Consider the following 22,521-nt stretch of genomic DNA (forward strand, 5'->3'; position numbering starts at 1 on the left):
ATGGCATTTTAACCAAGGAAAGATAGAGACTGTGGCTGCTTGGTTAGCATTCTGGCCATCTTTGGGTTATTAAAATTCTTGTACCATTGGTCTGCAATCCTGAGGGTGAGGGAGGCAATATTCATTGTCGCTGCCACCTCCTTTCATGTGGCATAAGGCGTACCTTTTGAGCCTCTTTTGATGGGAATCCAGCAGTCTCTCTCTTGCTCTCTCCTTTGCTGAAACTCATCCACATGGGGGTCCATCTCTTATTGAAATTGTGTGCTCTTTTTCAGTTTAGAATCCTTTCTTTGCTTTGATCCCCTCTGCACCTCACCCAGTGGAAGGCATTCTCACAAAGTGGTCCCAAATGGCACACAAACATCCAGCCCAGTTGCCTGACAATCAGCTTACCGAGTCGAAAATTTTGCTATTTACCTGCTGCTCCACCAGCCTCCTGTTGTAACTAAACTTTGCTTTATTTCACTCTCATTTCCAAGCGCTCCTCTTGTTTTATGCAGCATTTGCAATACAGAAGTGCCAATGGATATTGAACAGAGCTGACCCAAATGATGTCGGCCCTCCAGAGCATCACCAGTGTTACGATCCTCCAAGTTTTTTGGTACGACCCAGTTCGGGACCAAGAACTTATAGTTTAAAGTAGACAAACTTTGCTATTGACTCACAGAATCACACAGTGCAGAAGAGGTCCTTCGGCCCATCAAGTCTGCACCAACATGTGAGAAACACCTGACCTATCTACCTAATCCCATTTACCAGCACCTGGCCCATAGCCTTGAATGTTATGACGTGTTCATCAGGGTGTGAGGCAACCCGCCTCCACCACCCTCCCAGGCAGTGCATTCCAAACCATCACCAGCCTCTGGGTAAAAAAGTTTTTCCTCACATCCCCCCTAAAGCCCCTGCCCCTCACCTTGAACTTGTGTCCCCCTCATGACTGACCCTTCAACTAAGGGGAACAGCTGCTCCCTATCCACCCTACCCATGCCCCTCATAATCTTGTACACCTCGATCAGGTTGCCCCTTGGTCTTCTCTGCTCCAACAAAAACAACCCAAGTCTATTCAGTCCTATCACTGCAATCACATCCTTCCTATAATGTGGCAACCAGAACTGCACACAGTACTCCAGCTGTGGCCTCACCAAGGTTCAATACAAATCCAACATAACCTCCCTACTTTTGTAGTACTCTTGCTAGGAAAATAAAGCCACAAGATTCAACAGGTTTTGAACAAGTAAAAATAAACTTTACAAGGTCAGAAAGATAAAAAAATTACAATATCTAACTTGTACTCTAGCATTCAGGATTAAGATGAGGTGCATGTGAATTAACAGGCAAATTGTGGTTGAACAACCCACACTGTTCAGTAAGTGGCAGATGCAATCCAGGCAGATCCCATGGATTTCTCAGCAACCCATCCAGACTTCAGTAAACACTGGGCAGAATGAGGTTTCGATCGGTGACTGAGAAAAAAATAAACGTTTTTCAAACTAATCTCTAACATGTCCCTGCCCATGTGACAGAGTCACATGAGGGGACATGTTATTAACATTTTTAAATTCTTTATTTTCAAAATTCTTCTGCTCCCTGAGGCAGCTCTGTGTCTCAGGGTGCTTTTACTGCAGGCATCCCCGCGTATGCGCAAATTTCTGTTCTCCCCCCACCCCGGCAGTGCTGAGCGCGGCAGTGGGTCTTTCACGCAGGCTGGCCGTTAATTGGCCACCCGGCGTGAAATCACGGTTGGAGCCCGATCGTGGGTGGCGGGTGGCTTCCCGACAGCTCTCGGGTCTGCTCGCTGAGCCCGCCCGACGACCGGAAAATCCTGGTCACTGTCTGTAAACCAATCGCGTTGAAGCTCAAGGTGAAATTTTCCCTGAATTGCATTAACTGCGGTGGCAGGCATGAAAAGAGACGTTCAGGTGGGTTTTTGCACCATTTGGACCACTTCCCAGCTCATTAATCATGCAGGCACAGGACACACGCAGTATCATCGGCAGGCAGCCTCTAAATTGCCTTATCACTCCAGTTGCCATATCTAAACTGCAGCTGTGCACACAGTTCTCAATGCTTGCAGCCCAGGACTGCTCCAGTGGAGACATGGCCCTGAAAGCCAAGAAGAGTTCAGTGACCCATCCCTGGAAAACCTTTTGGAGGCCCGCCGTGATGTCCTCCACCCCAGCTCTGGCCACAGGAGGCCCAGTAATCTCACCTCTCCAGCTTGGGAGGCGGTGGCAGTGGTGATCAGTGCCAACGCAGATCAGAAAAGGTTTGCCATCTGGTGCAGAAAGAGATTGAATGATCTCATCCCTGCTGCCAGGGTATGGCAGCCATCTCATCACCCTAAACTCACTTTCTCACAAGACCATCACACATTCACTGGCATCTCACTCACTGCCAGCTTAAGGGACATCACCACTCACTCTCTCACACACACCCTCACATCTCCACCTGCCCTCATCTCCTCTGGAGACTGCCTCCTCAGCCCTCACCAGCTTGAGATCACTTGCACAGATCAACATATGCCCTCACGTACACCCTGGGTTACCCCCCTTCCATAAGCAAGCCCTAGCTCTGCAGCCATTGAAAAGCCACCCCCGCCTTATGGTCAGTCTGGTAGGTAGAGACCTGCCCGTGAGCCCTCTTAAAAGCGAAGTGGTGCTGCCTATGAAGCCTGGTACTGATGACTGCGAGTGCTGCCCGAAGCAAGGTATGCAAACAAACCTTGAAGTCCTAAGTGAGGTGCAGCTCACCAGGTGCAGGTCATTTATGTACAGTTGTGAAACACGTTGGCTCCTGATCCAGCGTGGGGGGAATGATTCCAGAGAGCAGGGTTTATAATGAGATGCTAAGGTATTGAAATTAGGCTCCCAAAGTGCAGTGGCGGGAAACGCGGCCCACCATTGACGGGTAGATTGGACGATCGCAAGCTGGTTTTGTGTGATGTGAAGCCAATTTTTGCAATCTCTCGATCTATTCCACTCCCGCCCGTTATGACTCCTGCCGCAAACAGGAGCGGAAAATCCTGTCCTTTGTGTTTCTCACAGGGTACTCCAAACTTTTCACTTTTGATGATCAAGCCTTTGAATTCCCTCAATGCTTCTCCAACTCGGACTGCCTCAATGACTGCACACCTCCCAGGGTCTCAATCTCAGCCCCAAGACTCCATTCCCATTGGTTTCCGAGTCTGCACTTTAACATCGACCTACTGGTGCAACTTGAGCTCTTTAATAGCCAGTTAGCTTCAATGGGCTGGCACTGGCCCTGGATTTCACTGAGCTCCAATCTCCCCAGCTACACCAAGCTATAAATGGCTCCCAGGGCGACTTCTGAGCCCCAGCATGGGAGCCAGTGTCCTTCTGCCACCTTGTCAGCTCTCCAGGGCTTCTCCTGAGTCCTAAGCGCACAGAGCCAGCTAACAGCAACACATTAGCTGCCTGGAGCCTGCTAACAGCAGCACCTTTTCGGTATGGCCTTTTCCCCTGCTGCAGAACATTCACTCGCCCAGCTAACACACAGATAAATTGAAACCCTAGAACTTAAGCTCCATCTCCATAACAATGTAACCTCTCAAGGCTCCTTGAATACGTTTAAACTAACTCTAGCTCTAATTCCCAAATAAAACTCTCTGGGCTGCATTTATTTGTAAGAAGTGTAGATACCTCATCTCCATTCTCCATCTAAGTAATCCTACCTGCTGTTTTATTATCTTACCTTTCTAGCTGTTAACACTTTGGGTCAACATGGCCCCAACCTTTTAAGTGTTCTTCAAGCTGCTTTAGTTGCATTTATCCCATTTTCTACAGTTAAATCTTAATCTTCCCAGAACTAAAAATTATCTCTAAAATATTACTATGAACTTTGAACTAGGTATTTATAACAACAGACTTCTCCTGAGTCTGAACTACACACAGTTCTAACAACACTCAAGAAGCTGGACACCATACAGGACAAAGCAGCACACTTGACTGGCACCCCATCCATCACCTTCAATATTCACTCTCTCCACCATCGGTGCACAGTGGCAGCAGTGTGAACCATCTACAAAATGCATTGCAGCAACTCACCAAGGCTCCTTCGACAGTACTTCCCAAACCCACAACCTCAACCACCTAGAAAGACGGGGCAGCAGATACATGGGAACACCACAACCAGCAAGTTCCCCTCCAAGCCACACACCACCCTGGCTTGGAACTGTATCGCCGTTCCTTCACTATCGCTGGGTCAAAATCTTGGAACTCATTCCCTAACAGCACTGTGGGTGCTCCTACGCTATATGGGCTGCAGCGGTTCAAGAAGGTGGCTCACTACCACCTTCTCAAGGGTAGTTAGAGATGGGCAATTAATGCTGGACTAGCCAGAGATGCCCACATCCCATGAAAGAATAATAAAAAAGATGCAAGTGCCAGCTCTAGGGCATAAATCCAATGTAATTGGAATATCTGACTACAGGTCCTTATCATCTTGTTTCTAGAATTAATTTGGAGTGGCTGCCACTGTGGAACAAACCTGGTGCTGCAAACTCTTGTTTCACCCTTTGACCTGACAGGCTCTTTTGGCAACCAGCAGCATCCTTACCATATAGCTAAGTAGTTTGTTTAATGGGTCTTAGAAGCACTGTAAACATCAGTCTGGCATTTAGACAACATGATCGCTGCTTTAGACCTCAGCGTCGCTACAGTAGTTGCCAGGGCCCACAGAGTTTGGTGTACAGTGTATCAGTGATACACGTGGCACTGGCAGAGCGCCTATGGAATTCTAGGTTGATGACAAGGAATCCCTTGGGGAATTGAAGAAGTTGCACTCCATTTTGCTACAATGATTCGAAAGTTACACCCCTGTTCATAAAACATTAACCAAAGTTACCTGGTGCTCAAATTTCCAATAATATTGTTGCAGTGAGATGGACATCCAGAACTGGGAGGATGCCAATCCCTGCTTGCTATAATAGCACCTGGCTGCAATGTGACCAATCATTCAAGTGTTTTTTTTATTTCACCAGAAATGGCAGATATCGAGCCGACTGATTTTTCAGTAATTTATTTTCCTTTTTTGGGGCTTTTCTTTCCAGGAGCTTTAATTTTAGAGCTTTTAAGATCCCAATTATATAAAGGATCATTAAGCTTAATTAAACTTATGATAATGCTGCATAAAAACCGCTTTGTACCACACCACACAGTACCATTGTACAATTAAATCAGCTACTGATCAAAGGGCATGCCTTTAGGAACTATGCAGAGTCATGCATTAGCACACTTTTTTTAATACCTTGAAGCACATTCAACCTAAAGTGACTAATATGAGGGCCAAGGCTTAGAAATTAGATAACAGCCGAAAACAGGCAGCTGGTGGGGAAGGATGCATTGCAGTGACCTGTTCCCAAGGTGAAAGGAACCATATAATATTGGTTCTTACAGCTTGTTTGCTTGACTCAGGCATGGAACCAGCATTTCTCATTGGCTCTTTGCCTGTTTGGTGGGGGGAATGAGGAAGTGCTGGTTGGATAGGACTGATTCTGCATAAAGGCAGCTAGCACCTCTTGAAGAGGTTTGCACTTTGGCTGCAGACTTCAGGAAAATGTCACAAATTAAATAATGGTTGGACGTGGCCCTGAGGGCTCTCAGGTTCTCTGATGCATCATTGAAAATAAAAAGCATTCATTTAGCACCTTTCATAACCACAAAATGTCAGAAATCACTTTACAACAAATAAAGTACTTTTGAGGGATAGTTACTATTGTAATGTAAGAAACACAGCAGTCAATTTGCATGCAGAAAGCTCCCAAAAGCTGCAGTGTGACAATGACCAGGTCATCTGTTTTATGTTGATTGAGGGATAAATTTCAGCCAACACATCAGGGATAACTCCCCTTCTCTTTTTCAAAATAGTATCAAGGGACATTTCACATCCATCAGAGAGGGCAGATGGACCTCAGTTTAACATCACATCTGAAAAATAGGACCTCAGTATTGCATTGGAGTATCAGCCTTAATGTTTATGGTCATGTCCTGGAATGGGACTTGAACTCACAACCTTCTGACTCAAAGGAAAGAGTGCTACCAGCTGAGGCACAGTTAACATTAGAGGCCCTGATCCAGACAGTGGACAAAAGGAATGAGATTTTCCCCAACATCTCACTGCTGGTGGGGCAAGTTCACTGGCAAGGCTATTTTCAGGAGCTTAGTACTCTGAGCATGGCTGTAATATAGAAAATAGTCCAATGACCTCATCAGAGTTGTTAAGTAAGAATATTGCCTTCTTACTCTCTCCTCACAACTGCAAAACATTCATCGTCATTGCTCACAATACTCCCCTCCCCCATTCCCATTATTCACCTGCAACCATCACACATCAGTTCACTTCCTTACCCTCCTTCTCTCACACACTTCCACTTCTTACTTTCACTGCTATTGCAACCCATATATGCCTATAGATCTCACACCTTGCACACTACATACAAACTATTTGACTATGACAAGCACAGCCTCTAAATACCTCAGAACAATGTCACTAACATACTTCCTTCTTGCAATGGATAGTCACACCCATCTTGTGACAATTAGATGCGACTGAAACAGGCTGAGGCCATGGTCACACCTGATCCTCTGTGAAGCAAGATGTGCTGGGCATCATGTGCAGGGGGAGAGTCATTGTTGTGGGGAGTAACATTGTGGGAGGGGATGTGGCATAGGGCTCCTTCACACCTTGAGCTTTTACTCCCTTTCTTACTTTGATCTCACAGTCTGCCTGACACCCCAGAACGAAAAGCAAGTAAAAACTGGGAAATAAAAATACTGGCCCAATTTGACTTTGTATACCTTAAAATAGCAAAAACTGGGAAACAAGAGCACTGGTTCGAACTTTTTTTTTCCTTTTGGACACTGCAGTTGTTTTCACCAGTCACTTTAGTCTCTGCTTTCCCTTCACACTAAAATGTAACCTCTGTCTTTCATTATGACATGCAAACAGTATGATTTCAATATTTTAATAAGGTTTTTTAATACAACTGGTGCCCCACTATGGTGGATGGTGTATTCTAACATGGAATGAGTGTGCATATGCCTACCACAATGGATTTTAAGGTGGCAGATTTGGGCCTTTAATCATGCACGGTGAGATCAAGTTTATAGGCCTAATTTTCTAAATGTACGCTCCCAGTCAAAAGCCCCATCATTTAGGAATATTTATAGAAAGTTACAAGTATTGATTGATTTAACATGCTGAGAGAATATAGGGGGAAAAAAAACAACTTTGGAGAACCTTTCCTCAGGATGTGTTGGAGAAACTCCATGAAAATATGAATTCTACAGTCTGTAGAAAGAATGTGTCAAAGAGGCCAAGTGGTCTTTTCTTGTCCCCTGCCTTCCCATGTTCCAATTTCACAAGTTCTGCCCTCTGTGTTACCTTGAAATTGCTAAAGCACTTTGCTTGTCATCCTTCTGTTCAGAGTACCTCTGGGAAAAGGCTATGGAATACAAGGATCTTTTGGCGCTTTCATGGTTACATATCACCTGAGGACACAGCAGCTAATGCTATTGTATTTCTTTTTGTACAGCCCTGCAGCTACTGCTGTGATATCCTTGGCCTTTGGCCAATATATACTGGAGCCAATTTTTATGCCATGTGGAGTCCCAGAAATTGCCATCAAGATGGTCACCACCATTGGAATCAGTAAGTTTCCTTGCATTGTGTTTAGTGAAGCTATAATTTTTACCCATTCTTCAGTTATATAATTTTAATATATACCAAAAGGGGAATTTTACTGCATTCTATTGTGGACTAAAATAGCACGGAGAATAGTTGTACAATGTCCCAAGAAGCAATAAATTTAAGTTGTCTGATTTTCATCTCCGTAACACCTGATCTGTCGTACTAACTGGACAGTTAGAGACCAGTTGTGAAATATTGGGCTACACTTTCATCCCAAGGCAGAGGTGGGTATAGAAGGCATGCGTGCTGGCAGGTTTCTCGCTACCTGCCACCATATCAGCCTGTTGTTATGTTCCTGCCTCTGGCCTATTTGCAGGGAAGTGGCTTCTGGGCAGGGGGTGGCGTGGAGGTGCTCCAAGTTCAACAACAATGGCTGAAATTTTGTTCTCTTCCGAACGGTTACTAATTAGGCCAATTAAAATCTCCGTTGAGGGCACTGTGCGCATACCGCCTGGATCTTCCAGGTGTCGGACAGGCCCTGCCGCCCCCATGTGGCTGAAACCCATAGGTAGAATGGTGGTGGGCACCTGGTGTCAGGCGGGGTGTAGGGGTGGAAGCTGTCCAGAGGTGCATCATACAAAGCAGCCTAACATGGATCCTCAAAGCACAACCACAGCTACAGGTCATCCTGTGGAGGGGTTTCCCATCTGCAATAATGGCCTGTCAGCAGAGGCAACAGTATATTTTTATCGATTCATAAGTCCTCTTGAGGTGCTCTCACAGTCCCCGTGACAGTATCCACGTCTGCCGGTGGGGTTGCCATGTGCCTAGAGCCTTGGGTGCTTCCATTGGTCTTCCTGGCTGCAGAGCCTGCCGGCCTCCTTGAAAATCTCTTCCAGGGTCCCATCATGGCCGCTTCCAGGTTCCTGACCCAGAATTCAGCCTTGCATTGGGATTGGGACCTTGGACCTAAAATTCAGTCCATTGTTGTTGATCTTGGGTCATAATGACTCTTTTGGTTATGACAGGGCTGGACTTCTGAAGCTCCAAGTGGAAGCAGCTAGAGGCTTCATTAACCAATTTAAAAAAAGCGGGAAAGACACTTTACTGTTTTCAGATATAAATGTTAATCTGACCTGCCCAGTAGGAACAGGTAAATAGGGATCAACCTCCCATTTTACCCCTTTCCAGTTGAACTCAATGAAGAGTAATGAGTGGGCTGTATAACAAGTGCCCTGTTGCTGCTCGGTGGATTAGGCCAAAATTAAACCCTGAGCACCAAACAAAACAATGTAACTGGGCAGTAAAGAGACCACAGGTGGAGTGATTATTGGGAGAACCTTTAACAGGCCTGCAGGTGTTATGGATATATATTTCATGCTTTTAAAGGCCTTTCTTGTATTTTTATTTTGCCTTTCTCCGCTTGCCAGGTAGGCTTTCGTGAGTCTTTGTGTTTTCATGTGATTGCTATCCTATTTGTTTGCCCTGACCTCCCATTATTGGGATCAATAGTTTGGCAATGTGTGTTGTGTTTGGAGGAAGTGAAGGATCTACAGAAGGATGCCAAGCAGTTTAGGCTGTCCAAAAGGTGCTCTGGGCCTTTTTACCAACACCCACATCTCTGCACCTACAGAGGCAGTATACCTCAATTTATCAGGTTTGTGCTAGTACAGGAGAAGAACATAATGAAAAGGAGCAAGAATAGACCAATTAGTCCCTGGGGCCTACTCTGCAATTCAATAAGATCATGCCTGATCTTCAACTCTTTCGTGCTTGACTCCCAGAGCCCTTGATTCTCTTAGAGCCCAAGGCTGGAATCATCCTAGATTCGCACAAAGTGTGGTAATGAGCGTGAAAACAGACGTTTTATCCGCTGGCCGCAATGGTGTGTTTTCACGCCGTATCATCCCATTCCCAGCGCATCCCGCCTCATTAATAATGCTTCCACAGGAAACACTCCGGATTGCTGGTGGGTGGGTTCGGATTTGCCCGGCATGCCGTGACTTCAGCGCTTTCTCCCTCCGGTCACCATATTTAAAGTGCGCCAGAGTACAGCCTACTTCATGTCTACAGACCAGGACTGCTCCAGGCGACAGATGGCCCCAAAAGCAAAGAAGATGGCAGCCCCCAAATTTAGTGAAGTCCCTTTGGGCCACCTGTGCAAGCACCCTCCCACCCACACGGAGCCTTCATTTATCACACTCATCTCACTGTCCCGAGCATTTTCAATGCTGCCTGCTGGGGTTATCTTTCAGTTGTCCATCTCAGCTGACCTGCATCTCCGCCTACCCATTGATCACACTGCCATTCAGCAGGTGAGTTTGGGATGGGCCATCCAACATGAGGCTCCGCTCACTTCCTATCTCGACAACCATGGTAGTAGTGAAGTATACTGTTAGCTCCCCCATCCTTTACCCTCCCCCAGTCACCCATGTCCTTTCCCCATCACTGTTGACCCCCCCTCCCCAGCATCACCTTCCACCTCCCCACTGTCACCAACCAACCTGAACCCTTATCTTTCCAGGATGTCCAGGTGAACTTATACATTCCCTACCTTCCTGAGAATCCCACTCCCATCCATATTGACCTCCTCCTTCCCAGTCTCAGAGTCCATGTCTGCCTCCGAGTCCCTACCAACCACCCTTGCCGTCCCTTCTGCTGCTACCAATGCACCCTCACCCTCCCACCCTTCCAGCTCCCTCTGCCCCCTCTCATACTTACCATCCTCTCCTACCACACCCACCCTCAGCTCACTCCCAAGCAGGCAGTCATTCTCTCCACCAACCCTTCTCTTGCACATTACCTGGACATCCACCTCCCCACCCACTTACCCCCTCCTCCACCCTTACTCTATCCTCCACCCTTACTCCATCCTCCTTACAGACACCTTTGCCCCCCCCCGAACATATTCCCCCTTTGAAGTCCTTCCCCCCTTCGAACTCCCACCCTTACATCTTCCTCCATCCTTACATCTACTTCCCCACTTGCTGCATTCTCCCCATTAACCCCTCCTCCCCATACTACCTCCTCCCCCTCCCAACCTCACCTCCCAACACCTTCATCCCCTCTACCAACCTCACCACGACACCTTTGTCACCCCCTCCCAACCTCATTCCCCTGAACCTTTGTTGCCCCCCCTTCTGACCCCAACCCTGCCCCTTCCCCGACAACTTTGTCCCTGTCCCTCCTAACCTCACCACCCCTGATACCTTCGTCTCCCCCTTCTCAACCTCACCTACCCCAGCACATCTTCCTCTCCCAGTCAAACCTAGACCTTCCTCTTCCACCCGGCCCTGGAACACCTTCCCCTCCTCATTCCTTGCCGATCATCCATAGCAGCTCATGGCCAAAACCGTGATGTTCTGAAGCAGACTGGAAGCATCAGCAGAGACCTCCCAGCTTCTGTGAGCTGCTTCACGACGGAGCCATGTCCATGAGAATCCACCCAGTATGTGATGCATGTGTTCCTCCAGGGTCTGGTAGCTGTAGGGCTCCAGCATCTCCTGCTCCTCGGATGTCTGTGATCTGAGCAAGGCCCTAATAGTAAGTCCCAATTTCTGCATGTCACACTTGTCCGGGTGGTTTCCAGGTCTGCATGTTTTCCACCAGTGAAACTAATTTCTGCCCCAGATGCTGAAATGTCCCCGCCCCACCCACATCCAACTCCAACGCGGCTGGAAAATTCCAATCCAAAAACCTATTGGTCTCAGCCTTCCATGTGGGCTAGAGAATCTCAAAGATTCACAACTCTCTGTGTGAAGGATTTCTCTTCTTTGCTGTCCTATGCAGGTGACCTTTTATCCTGAGACAATGCTCCCTAATTCTTGATGTTCAAACCATACTACCACATGAATTAGAAGCAGGAGTAGGCCATTCTGCCCCTTGGGTCTGTCCGCCATTTAATAAAATCATGGCTGATCTGATTGACTCCCAGGAGAAACCAGCAGAAATAGCCTCTCGTTGTCAACAGTGCCAAGCTCTCTCAGAAACCTATATATGTTTCAATGAGATATAAATGGGATTCTTTTCTCGAGATTGACTGTATCAGCAGACCCTTGTCACTATTAGGTCATCGGAAACCAGTGTCATCTGCTTGGCCTCACCTGCCAAGTTGTCAGCAACCATCCTGAAGGCCCTGAAAACTTACCTCGGAGCGACTGCGGGAACCTGCCTTCTCAAGGCCTGGGTCAGCCAAGGGAGCAGATGCTGAGCAGTGCCATCTGCTGCAAGGACGCCTGTGGCTGCCACGCAGCGAAGGGCTGGCACACGCAGAGACACAATATCAGCTGCGGCCTGCAAATTGGTTACACCTTCTCTCTGGCATGCTGTAGTGCTGGCTCATGGAACGGTGCAGAGGGAAACATCACATACAGCATCACTTCAACTTCAGCCATCATAGAGTATGCCAAGTGCTGCATTACACTATTACTTGCCTTCAGATTCACGCTAGCACTTGGGGAACCTTTCCTTTTCTATTCCTCTTGCTCGCCACTTCTCATTTCCTGTATTTTCAGCCTTGGCAAACATGACTGAAAGATTGAGATGACTTTTAATGCTCACCAGGTGCCTCTTTAACATTTTGGTCCCCCCCTCCCCCCTTGTAGTACATCTCTTTAATTGAGCTCATCCTTTTAAATTTCACTTATATACAATGTTCCTCTCCCACCAGTGGTGTCATCCCTAAACCTATGTGAGTTTGCACCTGGATGTGTGCATCATTACTCAGCTGAGGTTACAAGAGAATGAAGTATTATTTGCACTTGAGATTTAATTGGGCCTCAGAGCAATGCAAAGCAAATTAGGACCGACTGATAATGAAGATCAGCCCTCCTCTGACATAATACGATAATAGCTTCTATTCTTCTGTATCAGGCTGCTCTCACATCCAAGCCCTTTGTGTAAAAAAAACAGATCATCACAACAGCTTTAAAAACACAGGGCAGTTTGAATCAAAACATAAAAAGCTAACCAAAGCCTACCTGCATTATGTCCCTGGAGATGGTGTTCATAGGATACCAGCAGGGTTACATCTTTCCTCTGACTGATGAATGTGTTTTTCACTTTCGAATCAACGTCAGAAAGTGTGGGTCATTCCAAACTCTTTCACTGCCTCTCGTGAGGTTTTTCATCATCACCCACAGTAATAATAGTGAGAAAAGTGATTTTACCTGCTAATCAGCATGAGTGATAAATTTTCTAGCATATTTATGCTGAAGGGAAAATCTGGAGGGCCGAGTAAAGACTTGTATTTACATTGTGGCTCCCACAACCTCAAAACTTCTCAAAGTGTATTATAGCCAATGAAGTACTTTTGAAGTGTAGTTTCTGTTGTAGTGTAAGAACTGCAGAAGCCGATTACAGTAAACGATAATGAAATAAAGGACATCATCTACACTAGGTTGAAAGATAAATGATAGTCAAGACAATTTCCCCTGCTTTTACTTGAATGCAGTTGCAGGATCTTTTACATCTACCTGAGCAGCAGGCAGGTCGGTTTAATAGCTCACCTGAAAGATGGCACCTCTGATAATGCAGCACTCTATCAGTGTTGCACAGAAGTGCCATCTTCAATTATACACTCTGGAGCATGGCCTGAACCTATAACCTTACGGTTCAGAAGCAAGCATGCTACCAATGAGTCATATAGACGTGTGCTGTACATTATAATGCAGGCATTTGCAAATTCCATGTTAGGCTTCAGATGAACTTCACTGCTTTGCTTTAAGATGCCAACTGAACCCAAGGATTACACCTCAGATTTGTAACATTTACACTCACTGCTTTGTCTTTATGTAATGCAGTCAACCTGGTTCGCTGCAGCTAAGCAGTGAATATGCTGTAGCAAACATAACATGCTGTAAAATATAATTTGAGAGATTTGGAAAACAATATCTGATAACCTTGTAATAGACAGAGGGCAGAATTTTACAGCCCTGTAGCGATGGGGGGATAGTGCGGCAAGCCATTCAAAAGCCCATTGACCTCGGCAGGACCATAAAATCCCACCAATGGAAAGTTCCGCCTATAGGCATAGAAATTAGTTCACTGAACATCAGTCACATGCTGGGGGAGGAAGTTATTAAGAGGTTGGTTGGTGGGGGGGGGGGGGGTATTGGGGGGAGAGGGGTGGGTGGGGGGGGGTAGAGGGTGGGGGGAGTAGAGGGAGGGGGGGAGTGGGGGAGGTGTGGGGGGTGGAAGATGCTCGGCAGAGATGCCAGAACTGGATCTGTGGTAAGTTTCTTGTGGGAGAATGAGATCAGGAAGGGCACAAGCAGTGGCTGGCAGCAGCACACAGTTTAAACTTCCCTTGCTAACGGCACTGTGGGTGTACCTGCACCGTGTAGACTGCAATGGGTCAAAAAGGAGGCTTATCACCACGACCTCAATTAGAGATGGACAGCGACCCCCAGATCTCATGGAAGAATAAAAAAATCATAGAGCTAGAAGGATCATACAGTAAAATAACTTTTTTTAAACTTGATGTGTTGGTGGCAGCTTCCAGCGTTCTCTTTTAGGACTGCTGGCATGGTTGTTTAGGCCCGAGAAAATTGAACTCCGCATGCATGGCGTGTAGTGCAGTCACTCACCATCTAGTTTCTCAGAAGGGTCTGAAACAGGTCCATCATTTGCAGAGATAGAGGGCCTTATGGTCATTTTGGAAGGACGCCCTGAGTAACTCCAAGGTACCTTAACCAACTTGGCATATGCCTGTCTTCTGAGAAGACTGACCATGCTCACTGCACACTTTGCAGTGACCATTAAATGCCTGGAAAACAGGTGCTGTGTACCCAATTTCCAGGCCATAGCTTTACGTCTAATGAGGGTAAATGCCAAACCGACTTTCTTTCTCAGTTATGTGGTTCCTGAAAATGTATACGTGTGGCTTGCATGGTCTTGCATTATTTTAATCTGGTACTATGGGATTCCAACATAAGACGCTCATTGTGATATTACCCCTCTGTTACATGGCATAGATTCTCCACCCCTGAACAAGTTACCTCACCTCTGGTCATTTGTCATAGACTCAAGGATCCTGAAAAAACTTGGCAAGTTTCCCAGCTGTCAGGGTTTTGAGCTGTAATGGATTATGTTGCTCAGTAGTGATTTGGAGGCAGGGGTCAATGAGGCTGTATGTATGCACGTGACATCCACCTGAAAAGCTACTTTGAACATCATGATCATTCATGGTCAGCCATATTTTATTCAGTATTTAAACATATTATAGTATGGAATGACATTAATTCACAAATAATTTTAATTTGCAAATAATCTCATTCAATTACTGGAATATAATAAATACACACTCCTCTGTACACTTCATCCTTTCTTGGTAATAAGGGGTAAGCTCAGGCAAATGCACGTTGCAGAATTTGGCAGATTTCCCAGAATGCATGCTAAAGCCCTTGATAGGCCTTTGGTCATATTTTTCATTTGCATTGGGAAATGCTTTGTGGTACAGTTGATGAGTGTGGAAATTAATCTTATTATTTCCTTTCTTTTCTTAAACAGATTCTTAGCTATTGAAAGCAAATACTTGTGAAGAGTTGTCGTACCTTTAACAATCTACTCCTCCTATTCTTTCTCTGATTTTTGGTTATATTTTTAATGTCTACAGATTATACCTGGGAAATTGCTTCAGAAAAGATGCCAGGAGACCAGAATTGGCATCCCCAGACAGCTAATCCAGCCAGGATTTTCAGTCATTGTATCAATTCAACTGGTGCATGCAAAAATCTAGGTCTCTCATAACCCTATCCATTATCTGAAACAATGCGTTGGATTTTCATCCTAGAGGCGGGTAGCAGAAGTCGGGACATTTCCCAGCTCAGCCCCTTTGCCTCGGGAGAAAGCATTAGCAAAGACCAGATTTTCATTCCCAGCAGGGTGCTCACTTTAGCCGGACCCGGCTGCCCCAGAGACACCCACAGGCGCTGCCAAAGCTGAGATGAGCTATTTAAAAGGCCCACCTCAATCGTCTGGAACTTCATCCCAACTGTAATAATGACAGAAAAACAAAAAACCGCCCTCTATCCCTTACCCCTCACACTCCCTCACCACTGCCTCCCACACTCACAATGCCCCATCCATGCCAACTCATGCCACCTCAGCCAGGAGGCTTGACTGTGAGTTCAGATATCCATTAGACATGAAACAGCCACACACCAGGTAAAACATTGCTTGAATGACTGCTCTTGCTCTCTGATCTATTCTGTCAATTGCCCAATATTTATTTACACAAGATAAAGAGGTTTCAAGTGTTTGCAATTTCAGCTATTGCTACTTTAAAGTGTCTGGATGATTCACACTTATGGGCTGTAGTGACATGAGTTTTTTTTAAGGAAGTAGAAAGTTGTGAATGAATGACTGCTTTTTAAAGCTTTATCACACATCCTATTGCCACTATAGGGGTCCACTGGTTTTGTACAGACTGTATAGTGGATGAATAGGCATGGAAGTGGGCTCTGAAGAAGAGTCATATAGACTCAAAACTTTAATTGTTTCTCTCTCCACAGATGTTGTCAGACCTGCTGAGTTTTCCCAGTATTTTCTGTTTTTTATTAAGGAAGTGCCGTAGCTTGGCATGGAGGTTTGAGGGGCCATGGGGTGGTGGGAGGGGCGGTGGGGGTGGATGGGTGGGTATAGTGGCATGGATCTATAGGGATTGGGTAGAGGGCTATAGCTTGGCATGGAGGGGGCATGGGTAAGACCTTTTGAACTTACCTTTCAAAAGGCTCCCTTACCCAGACTATGGTTCATGGGGTTGTGAACCATGAGTCCTTTAAAAGCTGGCCCAACTCCATGAAGATTACAGAGAACTAGGAAATGCCCGTCCCCGCAGTGGAGCCAGCCAGGTCAGGAGTGCAAAGCTCACAACTGCGCTAGCCCAGATCCTTGACCCGCATTGGTTAAAATTGGGGCTCCGGGAATGGAGTTGGGGATCTCAAAATCGGGTCGTGGCCAGCATTTCCACATCTCCACCAAGTCTCCCTGACTTCATAAAAATCCAGCCCAATATTCTCAATATTCATAGTGTAAACAAATATATTCAGAAATATTATAGAGCCAGAGAGTTCCTGATGCTAACACTTTGGGGGGCATATTAATCTAGCCATGGAAAAGGAAATTGAGTAAAGTGTAAAACAAGCAGCCAATTTATGATGAGCTAATTTTCCACTATTGAGCTAGACCAATTTCACCCCATTTTTCTTTAGTGTTGATGAGTTATGCCCGGAATCAAAAATACCTAAACAATCTTTGCATGCTTTCCTGCTGTAACTTTGTTAGGAGATTGATGGAATGCCCCGAGAAATGGTGTAAATAGATGTAAATAGTTAATTGTATAGATAGTTACAGCAGGAAAACAGCATCTTTCGCCCAATGCCAGTCCATGCCAGTCTCCTCCCACTCTATTTCATCTAACCTCATTAATATATCCTGTTATTCCTTTCCTCCATATGTGCCGATTTAACTTACCCTTAAAAGCATTTATGCTAGTTAACTCAAACTACTCTTATGGCAGTGAGTTCCACATTCTAACCGCACTCTGGATGAAGAAGCTTCTTCTGAATTCCCTGTTGAATTTATGAGTTACTATCTCATATTTATGGCCCTGTAGTGATTATGGTTTTGTTAAATGTACCTTTAAGAACATCCTGTGATGTAAGATCACATGATCTGTGTAAACCAATGTGTTAGCAGTGCGGGGCTACCTCCACAGTCAGTGTAGAGATAGAGATGGAGTTGAAAGCACACGTGTAGTTGCTGCTGGCTGTATTGTAAATAAACCTATTGTTTCCACTTAGAAAGTTGTCTGCAGATCAATTCTATTACAAATAGGTGACTCAGCCACTCTACAACAGGCCCCTAGTTCTGGCCTCACCCACAAATGGAAACAAATTCTTTACATCTATCCTGTTGAAACTGTCACGTTCTTAAGGGCCCCTTAGTCTGGAGAAAAGAACCCCAGCCTGTACTATCTTTCCTGCTACGTATAATTTCTCAGTTCTGGTATCATTCATGTAAATTTATTTTGTGCCTTTTACAGTGCCTCTGTATCCTCTTTATGATACAGAGACAAGAACACTCCAAGTATTTATACCATTTCTCCTGGGATTCTGCAGACCTCATGTTAAAGTCCTGATAGGAGACCAGGCAATCCCCATGGAAATTCACAAGCATTGTCTTTTAATGTATTTCCTTTCCATTTTATGGTACTCCATGCTAAGTAACTTCCCTTTTACACAAGAACAAATTTATAAACTGTTGGTACCATTTTTTAGTCTGTCACTAAAAGTGCAAAAGGTCCAACTGGCTTGATCCGCCCTCCTATTTCCACCACCCCCCCCCCCCGCCCCTTGGTGTGGAAAAATGCCTTGGAGAAAAAATGGGTTTGTGTAGCGCCACTTGCAGCAATACTACACAATCCATATCGATTCCCCAGGGAGAAGCAGCACCGTGGGCTGCTAAAGGCGTAGCACTTGCACCATCCTTCTTTGATATCAGTGAAGAGTACTACACAAGCTGTGCAGGTAGCAATCTGTGGCACTGCCTGCACTACTGGAATCTACATAAGTCTGCCTAGTGCTCTACATGGACAAATTCTTCCCCCTTTGTTCCTGCTTTCCCCTTAAGTAAATTTACCCATTTGGGCTTCGCTGGCATCTGAATCAATCTCCTTTTCCCACTGTTTTCTACTGGTGGAAAAGATACAGCAGTTTGCCTTCTCAATTTACTAATTAACAGTACGGTTATGTTTGGGGATCCAGTAGTATAGTTGTTATGCTAGCAGACATGTAACCCAGAAGCCTGGACAAATGATCCACAGACATGATGAAATCTATGTCCTTACCTAGTCTGACTTATATCCGAATCCAGACCTACAGTAATCTTATTGACTTTTTAATTGCCCTCTGAAATGGACAAACAAGCCACTCAAGGGCAATTAGGATGGGCAAGAAATACTGGCCTTGCCAGCGACATAGTTCCATCCTGGGAACAAAAGAAGAAAAGGTACTAATGATATCATTGGGACCCGGATTGCATATACAAAGAAGGATCCTGCAGACTTTAGATCGAGTATCCTCGCCACCTGTTCAGTTGAGCAGAGTAAAATTCAGAAGAGTGAGTTCTTGCTGATTTTCTGGCAGGTAAGTAACTTGGCTGATTTTAACAGTTCACCTTCTCAGTTTCTGCCAGGCATTCGCAGTAGTTTGTTTAGATGATGTTTCCTTCAGTTCTGCATATACATGGTGCCAGTTTATTGGCTGTTTATAAAATGCTCGACATACCTACGCTTAAGGGAATGCTGGTGGCATGGATGAAGAGAGTGACTGTCAAACATGCAGGAGGTGAAATTGGTCTGTGCCAGCAGTGATTTCTCACTCTGAGTTTCCATTGACATGGAAAATATATCACTATGAGTCCATTTTACGCAGCAATGTTTGCTATTTAGACAATGTTTGCTCTTGTCTCAATGTAATGTATCACTAAGAATTGCCCAACTGTTTGCACTCTTCCTTTGACTCATACATGGCATCTGTACAGCCGATTTGCAACCTGTGGTGAAATGCTTTAGAATCTGAGACTAGTGGGAACCCGTGACACATGACCAACATTTAAAGGATCCTATTAAGCCTGTAAATGCTGACATACATCACACTGCATCACTGATACCTGTTAATGTCTTTCATTTGCTCTTCCTAAAATTCATAACTCCCATTCTCAACCCTACAAAGCATTTAGTGATGAAAATACCCATTGCCAGAGAAGTAACCATGCTTTACATTTCCCTTTTCAATTTCCTTACGGTATGGTTTTCCAGCTAAGCTGCTGATTTTAACAATTTGCATTTCTGCTGCCACAGGAAGTCTAAAATTGGTGGAATTTCCTTTCTAAAAAGCTTTACAGGTCGCAATTATAGGCAAACAATGCAGTTCATTCATTGGTTTGCATAGGGCATTTTCCCTGATCCAACTAATTATCAAAAGTTCTTGACAGTTGCTCACAAATCACTTGTCTGGTGACACTTCTGTCTAACCTGGTCTCACACAGTTAGGTCCTACAAAAACCAACATGACAATTCAAAAGTAAAAGAGTTTACTGGAAGTTACCTACAAGTAAATTGTCATGCTGCAGAGCTACAAACTGTGCATAATGCTGAACAATTAAATTTGTCATAGTCAGATTATAATGAAAAACAGAAAGAAAAAGGAATCAACTGTGTGTTGCTGCAGAAGTCTATTTTTTGCAAGATTATCATTCTGTTATATAATGGCAATTAATAATTTGATGTATTGAAGAATAGCTGTGTTTTTTAATGAGAAATTTCCACCTTTTGGCAGAATTTCAATTTACCAATTATGGAATTCTGCCCTGTGAAATGTTTTTCTGGCCTCTACCTCCCCTCTTCTTGGTTCTTTTCTTGTTTCATATATATGCAACCAAGCAAGGTCATGTCCTACTGTTAGTGTGGACTTTGTCCTGGATTGCAAGCACTAACTGCTTGAATGTTGAAATTCTCAGGCCACTTTGTAGATTTTGTACAAATGCATTGGTCCACAGTCTTGATGGTAATAGAAGGTAAACAAAAGGAAAAGTAACGTTCCTTCCCATTTGAAGCCTAATAACTTCACCCATTTGGAATGGCCTAGAAGAATTTGCATTTCATAACAGATCCTAAAAAGTGCTGTAATGTTCCAGCCCCACATGCTGCGGTGACTTTGCCAATTTGCACTATAATGTGTACATGATTCCTGGTCATGAAACAAAAAATCAGGCCGATTTATGTTCACCTACTTTCACCCTTGCACTTTAAGAAGGATGTTAAAGCCTTGGAGAAGGTGCAGAGGATACTTACTAGAATAGGTACAGAGGCAAGTGTTATGGCACAGCTGATGGTAAATGCTGAGTTGTTCAAATCCCAAACAGAAACTTGAAACAACTGCCACAACTTGTTTTGCAATTTTTATAAATTTTGAGATGCGTGCCTTAAATTCAGTAGTAATAAGACCACCTAGTCATACAGGTTTTTAAAAAACTAGATTCAACATTTATTAACGAGAAAGATTATTTTAAGCACGTACACACATCTAAAAATTACCTCCTAAATCCCCTACTTATCTGACTCCCAGTTACACTTTCATTAAGGCAACAGTAAGATATTTGGATTTTAAAGAGCCTGACAAACTCGAGCATAAAATGACACACTATGATGATGGGCGAGCGTCCCAGCGTCATTGCACACTCATGTGATATTTCGGTCAGTGAGTACACATGGGAATCGGCAGTGCATCTGCCGACAATTAAAAGGCCTATCAAGGCCATTAACGGTGTAATTGATCTAAATTATTCATTGCCTGTCCAACCTTATGGTTGGCAGACAGGTGAAAGGGCCAAGTGGCCTTTGCATTTTTTGCAAAACCTCATCCACAGGCAGGATGAAAGTTTCGACCAGTGATTCAAAAATTTTTTTAAATTTTAACATTTGTATTTAACATGTCCCTGCTCATGTGACAGAGTCACATGGGGGACATATTTTTTATCATTTCAAAAATCTTTATTGTTAGTTTTCAGAACCCTTCATCTCCCTGAGGCAGCTCTGTGCCTCAGGGAGCTTTTCGAGTGCGCACCCACGCACATGCGCAAACTTGCACACTCTTCCTCCTCACCAGCCCTCCACACAGTCAGCGCTGAGCACTGCCATGCACGACTCATGCTGGACAGGCCTTAATTGGCCCGCCAATGTGAAATCACGATCCGGCCCCGATTGCGGGCGGCAGTCGGCTTCCCATCCGCTCCGCACCCCCCCCCTCCCATCGACTCCATCCAACAAAGGAAAATTCCTCCCCTATCTTTATGATGATAAAAAATCTCTCATAGTACTAAGTTTTACCAGTAATCTTTGGGAAAAATAAACACACTGGGCAGAATTTTCTGGATGGTGGGAGGGGGGGGAGATGCGGAGCGGGAGTGGACGCGGGTGGGCACAGACCCGATCGCCGCTCATGATCAGTTCCGCGCCACCATTTTATACGGGTGGGCCAATTAAGGCCTGCCCAGCATGCTTCATGATTCCCGTGCATAGCGGGAGTGGGCGGGCAGCAGCGGATGCGCTCAGCCCACCGGGTCCAATGGCAACCCGGTAGCCTGTATAAAGGAAGGTCTGGCAGCCTTGGAAAGGCAGTTTGTAATGGTTGGACAAAGGGCTCCACAGAGGGGCAATGGAGGTTATTCAAATCCGGAGGGTAGGCCATCGGGGCAGACCCATCCGGAGGGTAGGCTATTGGGGCAGGACAAGCCGGGGGGGGCGGGGGGGGGGGCAGTGTGCACCTCGTTTTTCTGATGACTGCCTTGCTGCTCTCCTCGAGAAGGTGGCAGTACGGCGGGAGGTGCTGGCTCCCCAGGATAGGAGGAGGAGGCCCCCCCCACCACCACATGACGAAACGTGCCTGGGAGGAGGTGACGGAGGAGGTGAGCTCCCGCAACGTGGTGCAGCACACCTGGATCCAGTGTCACAAGCACTTCAACAACTTGTTGCGCACTGGAAGGGTGAGGATAATGTTGGCATTGATCACTTAACTCAGTAGGTCGGCTTTCCCCCCCCTGCTGAGTGTAGTGACTGTATTGAATCATTGACGGCATGTGTCCTTTGCTGGGTGGGCCATCAGATATTGCCCATGCTGAGGTCAGCCTGGGAGGGTGATGAAGAGATGGGTTTTGCCCCCGCAGCATGTGGTACACTGAGTCCCACTTGACTCCTTTGGGGGCAACCTGGAGGAGCTGCACCTAGGTGCTGTGTTTGAGCTACAGGACATGTCCAAGTCAGAGTAATGACATGCTGGGAGGGGAGCTCCAAGGTGGCGTGGCAACGAACCA

The 22,521-nt window shown here is 45.5% G+C and overlaps 1 protein-coding gene across 1 annotated transcript in view; it reads left to right on the forward strand.

The window, feature by feature from the left end:
• slc7a11 (solute carrier family 7 member 11) overlaps nt 1–22,521 on the forward strand; it is a 210,419-nt gene that overhangs the window by 39,282 nt on the left and 148,616 nt on the right. The window contains exon 3 of the mRNA XM_041195655.1: nt 7,553–7,668. Within this exon, the coding sequence (XP_041051589.1) occupies nt 7,553–7,668 (116 nt within the window). The remainder of the gene's footprint in view (nt 1–7,552; nt 7,669–22,521) is intronic.

This window comes from Carcharodon carcharias, chromosome 1, assembly GCF_017639515.1.
Source record: "Carcharodon carcharias isolate sCarCar2 chromosome 1, sCarCar2.pri, whole genome shotgun sequence".
Classification (NCBI taxonomy): domain Eukaryota; kingdom Metazoa; phylum Chordata; class Chondrichthyes; order Lamniformes; family Lamnidae; genus Carcharodon; species Carcharodon carcharias.